This window comes from Triticum aestivum, chromosome 5B (genome assembly GCF_018294505.1).
Source record: "Triticum aestivum cultivar Chinese Spring chromosome 5B, IWGSC CS RefSeq v2.1, whole genome shotgun sequence".
Classification (NCBI taxonomy): Eukaryota; Viridiplantae; Streptophyta; class Magnoliopsida; order Poales; family Poaceae; genus Triticum; species Triticum aestivum.
The window spans coordinates 231,953,879-231,962,138 of NC_057807.1; the positions used below are offsets into that span (position 1 = coordinate 231,953,879).

General features: G+C 47.2%; 1 protein-coding gene across 1 annotated transcript; it reads left to right on the top strand.

Annotated features, from left to right (window-relative positions):
* The first annotated feature begins 963 nt into the window (after positions 1 to 963).
* Positions 964 to 7,693, top strand: LOC123111132 (MTOR-associated protein MEAK7). The gene is made up of 8 exons (XM_044531822.1): positions 964 to 1,221; positions 1,332 to 1,434; positions 1,527 to 1,634; positions 2,155 to 2,240; positions 2,554 to 2,792; positions 6,257 to 6,446; positions 6,720 to 6,903; positions 7,006 to 7,693. Exons 1-8 carry the CDS (start codon positions 1,160 to 1,162, stop codon positions 7,309 to 7,311), a joined length of 1,278 nt encoding a protein of 425 aa, XP_044387757.1. The 5' UTR covers positions 964 to 1,159; the 3' UTR covers positions 7,312 to 7,693.
* The last annotated feature ends 567 nt before the right edge of the window (positions 7,694 to 8,260 follow it).

The following is an 8,260-nucleotide window of genomic DNA, read 5'->3' on the forward strand; positions in this document are numbered from 1 at the left end:
AAGATTGAGAATTTGCCCCTAACACGACTGGCCCACAACAACATGACCAAAATGCCCTTGTGTTTACCTACGTGAGAGGAACCCAGTCCAAACGTTGCCCCGATAACTCTCTCATCTCATCCTACCTGTACCTGCGGTGGCGGCGGCGATCTGCGGCGGCTACGACGACGGCGACCTCGATCACCCCGATGGCGGCGACCTGGTAAGATCGGCTACTACCCTACGTTCCTTCGACCACCTCCTGCTCCTGAACGTACGGAGAAAATCTAAAAAAAATCGGAGATTACATTCACACTTCATAGTGAACGTACAGACTGAAGACATACTGAAGAATATTACAGTGAGTATTCTTCTAGGAAAGTTTCATCACCTTTTATTGTAATCACAAAGTACATTCACACTTCATAGTTCACAACATCACAAATTACATTTACATTTTTTAGTGACATCAGAAGGCACATTAGCCCTTACTAGTTCACAAGTTAGAACAAATGCACACTAAAACATCAGCTATATTTTCTTGTTCTCTGAACTGTCACTTTCTTTCTTCCACCACCCGATGTTTCAGTCCATCAATCTTTGATTAATAGCCCCATTTCTAGTCAGGTTGGGAAGGAAAGAGCATGGACCCGTGCAAGAGCTCTGGGAAGGCACAACACAATGCGTGATCACCAAGCTCGGGGGGGGGGGGGGGGTAGGCAGGGAGACTCCCAACGCAGGTGTAGCTGCACACCGACGACGTTGCGTGGTGGCCAGCCGCCAGGACGAACAGAGTACGGGAACAGCGAGCTCATGCTCGATTGAGGATAACTAAAACAGATTGGGTTGGGGGTATTTTGGTCACAAAATTTGTACTATAATGTGCCAAATGATCCAAACAGTACATTAGGGGCAAATCCTCAATCTTTCAGCAAAGATGTGGCAAATCCTGGGTTACAGCCAAAATAGGGGCAAATCCTCAAACTGCAAAATAAGGTGTGGCAAATCCTCAAATTCCCCAAAAAAAAAATGCACACAAAGCGTCCCTTGGTGGCGCGATGGGTCGTGCAGTTGTCGTTCCAAAGGAAAAGGAAAATTGGCAGCTGGTTGTGGTGTTCGCTGCTCGCCACCGACTTTCCCGGCGCCACCGCACCGTGCACCGGCCCCACCGGCGGCGACGATGGGTAACTCACAGGCCTCTCCCTTGTCCGCCTCCTCTGCCAGCTTCGTCATGGCCTCCAGGTACCACAGCTTCGAAGCGCTGGGACCGCCACGGCAGCTGCTGCTTCACCCCAGCAGCAATTCGCGAGCATCATGCGGTGATCTCATCGCTCCGTCTCCACTTTCCGTAGGGCCTTCTCGAAGCAGGCGCTGGACGAACTGCGCGCGCACTTCTCCTCGCTCGCCGCGCAGTCGGGGACCCAGGGGCGCGCCATATCCCGCCCCGTTTTCCTTGTGAGCTCGCAGGCGCAAAAGTTTGCAACGGGGATTGGATTCGGGTGGATCCGGAATCCGTTTTCTGATGGGAAGTGATCCATCTTACGCAGGATTATTTCGGGGTACGTGGGGCGCTCGGCGATAGGCTATTCCAGTTGGTGGCGAAGGAGAGCAGCGTGGAAGATGGAGTCACCTTCGAGGGTTTGATTATCACCAAAGTTAGTACCCTTGTCCTACCGCTTGATTCAGTTAGCTCGTTCCCTTTTGGGATTCCTGGTTAACTGGACAAATTTGGTGGTATTAGTGCTGCATTTGCAATGCAATACAAGTTAAAAGAAAAGGGAGAAATGTATTTCTACTTTCTATATTATATAGTATAATACTGGATGTTCTACTAGATTTTTGACTGATTTTAAGTTGCTATCTTGTCGTTGTTGGTGGTGTTTTATTGAAACTGATTGCTATTGGTACTTTTTATTGCATGATTAGCTTGGTTGGATACATGTGCACACTACTTTAATCGCATAAACCTTAAGTTTTCAGAAAGAAAAAACTTCTGATAACAGTTTTATTGTTCTTCAGTTGCTCTGCTAATTCATCCTTTAGTAATGAACTTCATATATTTTATTTGTATTCAACACAAAGTTTTCCTTCCAATGCTAGGGAATGCCATATGTCTTGTTAGGTTTTTTTCCTTTATGTTCTGTTGTTTAATATCCGTATCTTTGTAACATGTAGGCAACATATGAAAGGGGAACTAAAGATGAAGCCGATGAGTTCATTTTTCAACTGTGCGATGTGATGGGAGATAGTATCTTAACAAGGTATTTCTTGAATGTGCTGGTAGAATTGAGTCTTCTTCTGATATGTTGGTATGTCAGTTGCCAATATTTAACTCCTTAGATGATGATTTTGTTTATGTTTGTAACGAAAGCTGCCACTTCCAAATATTTTTTCAGAGTATATGTCCCTAGATATTTGTATTCAGGGCTGTAGGTTTTTCAGAGTATCTGTCCTTATTTTTTTTCTTTTTTCTTTTTGCGTGTGAGAGTATCTGTCATTGGATATTTGTATTCAGGACTAGGTTTTACTTGACAAACCACTTACTCCTACGCTTTCTCTTTCATGCATTGTCAGGTCTGATCTGGAAGCTGTATTTGTGTCCATTCATGAAACCATATTTGCAGATAATAATGAAGCCAAGGAAGGTTCTAACAAGAGTACATTTGAAGCATTTCTCAACTCTGCGGTATTTTCGAAGGATGCTGAAGGGGTCTCTGAGAAGTCTATGTCATTATCAGACTTTAGAAACTGGTGTATTGTCATGCCAAAACTGAGGAAATTCCTTGGAAGTTTGTTGATGCCCCCTGACTCAGGTATGTGTTGCCATTCTGCAGATTTTCCCAAAAAAGATGTTATTCCTTGTAGCTGCATCATGACAGAAGTGTGCTCCTATTCATTGCATTAGAATAATTATGCCTTTAATAGTTAAATATGATCTTGCTTGAGTTCATATACATATGAACAGTATAACTGGCGTTTTCTTCGAACTGTTCCTCCTGGCTCTCTAATTCGCCTTTTACTGACCCACTCAACAGGCAAGTGAAGTTTGTGCTGTTTTGCACTCGCACTGCTCTGGAGCACCAAAGTACTCCCTCCGTAAAGAAATATAAGAGTGTTTAGAGGGAGTATCTCTTATGTATGTGAAAAAAGCAAGACACGTAGTTGACAAATATTTACTGCTGTTGAGGTACTACTAGTCTGAAATAGTGAAATCACCATTCACCAGAGTTTTAAGACCATAAAAAATAAACAATCTTGAGGTACTACTGTTGTCAGTTCTTGTTATGGCGCTGCTAGAAGGAGGGCGCGAGAGGGCCGGCCGGGGGCTTTTTTGCCCACGGCCAAGCAAGAGGGAAGGGATTTCCTTCTTAATTCTTGCTTGATTAGATTGATACATCTCCTCTCTTTATATAAAGAGGTTTACTTGACTCCCAAGCAAGGCTTACTTGACCCCTAAGCAACCGACCCTTATCTCTAATTAACCCTAAGACTAATGGGCCCATTAGGCCCATTACGTACTCTAACACTTGTTATGGCGCTGCTAGAAGGAGGGCGCGAGGCCCCCGGCCGGGCAAGAGGGAAGGGATTTCCTTCTTAATTCTTGCTTGATTAGATTGATACATCTCCTCTCTTTATATAGAGAGGTTTACTTGACTCCCAAGCAAGGCTTACTTGACCCCTAAGCAAGTGACCCTTATCTCTAATTAACCCTAAGACTAATGGGCCCATTAGGCCCATTACGTACTCTAACACTACACCCCACCTGGACATGCAGTTTGTCCTCGAGCTGCAGCCTAACCAACTTATAACCATGACTCGACGCAACACAAACCTAACACCTAAAAACAAGCCTTTTACATCTCGGCTTGTTTTATTATTCTCAACTTGAAATGGACTGGGACGCTTTATTTTGGACCCCTTAACAAAAAGTGGACACCATCCGCACGTCGGATGTGCACGTGTACAGCCACCTGGATCCCATGGACACCACCTGGACAAAAGGAGTGCATGTGTATGACCACCTTGAAGTGGTCGTAAGATTGACCAGCAGAGGCGCCCTCGCGGCGGCCGATGGCGAAATGCAGTGGTGCTACGCGGTGCGCTGCTGTCGGTGACACCATGCCTTCTCCCTGTCGGACGGCTGTTGGTTTGCACCGCACAGGGAAGAGTGGAGGGCTTGCGATGGAGAATGACGAGGAGGGGTGCGCCCCCCCAACCGCCGATGTCGAAGACTTTGAGGTCGCTGCCCGCGGGGAAAATGGCATGCCCGCCGCCCATGGGGGAAACTGCATGCCCAAGATCCCTGATGCAGCGGATGAGATCGAGGTCCTTTGTGCAGCGAAGGGCAACTTGGAGGAGCGGCAACTGCAGACCACGCATCTCCCGCACACGCTGACGCGCTAGGAGGCAGCCTACAGCCTCACCGCCGCCGACATGTGGCGGGTAGCGATCCAAGACGGAAACGGTGACGGCGATGGGGGGGGGACTGGACTTGGTGAAGCGGGACTCCTGCCGGTGCGGTCGATGCGGGACCGGAGCTGACCGGCGGTGGCTGCTGCAGCTGCAGCGGTGGCGCACCGGGCAGCGGCAGCGGCTGCTGCGGCGGAGCGGCGGCTGCCACTACAGCCAGGGCTGGGCGGTGGTGGCGATGGATGGCAGCTGCAGCGGCCCGGCGAGCGCGGCGAAGGTCGCCTGGTGCGGCGGCTGCCACGGCAGCCACAACGGCGCGGGGGCGGCGATGGGCGCTAGAGGCGCGGCGGGAGCCGGAGCCGGCCACTGTGGGGCAGTGGCGGCAGCTGCAGCTGGGGCTGCAGCGTCCCAGCGAACGCCGCGGAGGCCCCTGGATGCGGCGAGTACCACGGCAGGGCCGGCGGCCCGGTGGCAGCGGTCGGCGGCGGCCCATAGGGGCTGGCTAGGTACAGCCGGATCCCCTGGACGGCTGTGACGAGGTCGCTGAGGACCCTGGTGATCTCCTCCGGGGTGTAGCCGGCGGCCGGTGGTGCGGTGGAGGGCGCCGGCATCTGGGAGGTGGCGGCGCCGGAGGATGCGACCAGCGGCGCGGACGGGGAGGGCAGCGGCGCGGTGGTGACGGTCGGCAGCGGAAGCGACGGGGTGGGCGGCGGCGAAGACATGATTGGAACTGAGCTACCTGATACCAAATTGTTATGGCGCTGCTAGAAGGAGGGCGCGAGAGGGAGGCCCCCGTCCGGGCAAGAGGGGAGGGATTTCCTTCTTAATTCTTGCTTGATTAGATTGATACATCTCCTCTCTTTATATAGAGGTTTACTTGACTCCCAAGCAAGGCTTAGTTGACCCCTAAGCAAGCGACCCTCATCTCTAATTAACCCTAAGACTAATGGGCCCATTAGGCCCATTACGTACTCTAACAGTTCTAGACTTCTAGCAACAAATCTTGGCTCTCTATCTTTCTCAAATACACTTTGGTGCTGATCATACTTGAGCGGACGTACACTAGAATTATATTGCCACTGCTTCTTATTTTAGGGTAAGTCTGAATCTGAAACTTCTGTTGGCGAAGATTGAAGACATGATGCTGTTGCCAAGAGGCAAAGTATGTCAATATGTCTTTAATGACACAATTTAAAGGAATCACTTCAGCAATCTATGATCCAATTAAGTAAACGTGCTATACGTAGGTGATTCTACATGTCCGTTTGAATGGGATGGCAAAAGTGTGCAACTGAGTGAACCAGAAAGCAGACTGCAACACATTGTTAACATGGGCACCAGCATATCAGACAGAGGCCTTGTACTCTGCAGTTGCTAACTTTTTCTTGCTCGGGTCTGTGAGTGTTGCCAACAAGGCACATGGTGTTGGCTACTCTGCTGGAATAAGGTGGTCAATGGCTGCAGATGACCTTGGTATCGGAAGCGTCTATGGCTTTACTTAAAGATTGATCTGTCAGCCTGTACAAGAGTGCCTCTCTCTTTTTGAAATTTGTGAGACCATATCTCTGTGTATTCGTGGTCATTTATTCCAAGCGAGCCTAGAAACATCATCCTTATCCCACCCCATATTAGTAATCTACCACACGTCCACACATTTGTGTGTCATTTTCTTCTTACCTACTCCCTCCGTCTCACAATATAAGACGTTTTTGCAAGCTATTTTACTCTAGCATGTTTTTAGTATTTAATTTGTTACCACATGTCCTCTGTTCTCAAATCTGATTGTAGAAATACGAAAGCCAATTCTAACCTAGATGTTTATGTTATATATTTTTTTATGCTTCTGTTAAGTTGTTCTATTTTGTAGGCAGAGCCGGCTTCCAGATACCTCTACTTCATTATCCAGAAAACATCTCCTCCGAGTTGCTACTCTTAAATAAAGAGTATGCTTGGCATATAGGAGGTGGCTTCTCTCAACATGATGTGCAAGAGTGGAAGCTTCTATATCACAGTTCTCTTCATGGACAAAGCTTCAACACTTTCTTAGGCAATGTGACGTGAGTACTGTTGAATATTTTGATGTTCTGGTCATGTTCAAGGCTCGATTCCTAGGCTAGAAGGGCAAAAGAGAATTTTTCGACTTAGGGGCAGAAATGAGCAGTGTGTTACAACAAAGGGCAGAAAATAAATAAAAACATAAAATATACTTATCTTGCACTGATGTTCTCTATATTGATTCTGTGAACAAGCTTGACGGCTTATTCCATGATGGCGACTTTTATGTGTAGTTTTTTCACTGTGTACATAATTCTTGGCATGTTATTTTATAGGAATGGAGATGTACAGACTGTTTTGGTTATTAAAGATGCAGAAGGTTCCATTTATGGTGCATATGCATCACAACCATGGGAAAGGCACAGTGATTTTTATGGTGACATGAAGACATTCCTTTTCAAGTTATATCCCGAAGCGTCCATATTTCGCCCTACAGGAGCAAACAAAAGTTTGCAATGGGTAGGCCTATCTTGTCTTTCTTTATTTACTGGATGTATTGTCATTCATCATCCGGGTGAAGTGGTGTAGGAGCGATTTTACACAATTAGCTTATTTTGACAGTGTGCTGTAAACTTCACCTCTGAGAACATTCCAAATGGCATCGGCTTTGGAGGCAAGCCACATCACTTTGGCCTCTTCCTCTCTGCGGGTTTCGATCAAGGGCACTCATTTACCTCCAGCACATTCACCAATCCTCCCCTTTCCAACACGAGCAGGTTCAGACCAGAAGTTATTGAATGTTGGGGGATACAAGTGAAGGGATCAAATGATGAAAAGCCGGAGCTTGTCAAGGGGACGGTCCTTGAGAGATTCAAGGAGGATCGGAACATGCTGAAGCTGATTGGTATGGCGAGTGCGAGTGACTGAGCACTGAAAAAAATCACAATAGCAGATATTTGGAGGTTGTGTACAGCACTCTTTTTATGGGAAATAATACCTTACTTGTATCTGGTTGCTACTCTTGAGTTTTATTTAGCTCTTGGAGCTTTTTTGTTTCACATCCAGAGTGATACAAGGTTAGCTGCATGGAGTTGTTGGTTTATACTGTATGGATCCAGGACGTCATTTTCTGCCCAGTTCGAGAGCAGGGAGTAACTGTCTGTTCATTTGTCAAGATGGATCTTCGAAAGCTGGCTGCTGATTAAAGGATGTATGAAATGTGTTCTAAAACTAAATCAGTGTAGCATGTATTGGGGTGGATAAAGTAATGAGTGGATACAGTTCAGTTCTCTTGAACTTTGCAGTGACACTTGTCCGGTGCTTGATGCGGGTTCATTTTTGTACTACTAATCTCCCGTGGCGGCACGCGGCACGCAATGTCGTCCTGTACACAGCCCCCACTTCGGCAATTTTCAGAAAATCCCCTGAGTTGTAATAGATTTACATAAAAATGTCCCCTGTCTTTGTAAATCCTAAAACATTAACCCGCACCATCATATTCTCCAGTTCCCCAACCCTAGCCAAATCTTTAACTGTCACCATTGATGCGGCCAATCCCTCTGCCCTGCTAGCCTTTGTTAGCTTATTCATTTCCATGTATAGCTTTTTCCTTAGTTCTTCTTTTGTGTTTTTTGTACAGAAACTTCTGTACATATTTTTGGAAAATCAATAAAAATACAAAACAGAGTCATGCTGTTTTCCTAAAATAAAATAAAAATCCTTCTGCCCGCTCCCGTTGTAGTAGCGGGAGGCAGGAAGCAGCAAGACGCCGTGGTGCACCCGCTCATTACCTGCAACGTGGCCAACGCCAACACGACGAAAGTCGGGAGCCGTCCTGTTGAGGTGCATTTGGCAAAAAGATGATCATGAACTAAAA

Coding starts and splice junctions, on each gene's coding strand:
- LOC123111132 (XM_044531822.1), top strand. CDS start 1,160: ATGGGTAACTCACAGGCCTCTCCCTTGTCCGCCTCCTCTGCCAGCTTC. Junction 1,635..2,154: donor AGGGTTTGATTATCACCAAA/GTTAGTACCCTT, acceptor TGTAACATGTAG/GCAACATATGAAAGGGGAAC. Junction 2,793..6,256: donor GTTGATGCCCCCTGACTCAG/GTATGTGTTGCC, acceptor TCTATTTTGTAG/GCAGAGCCGGCTTCCAGATA.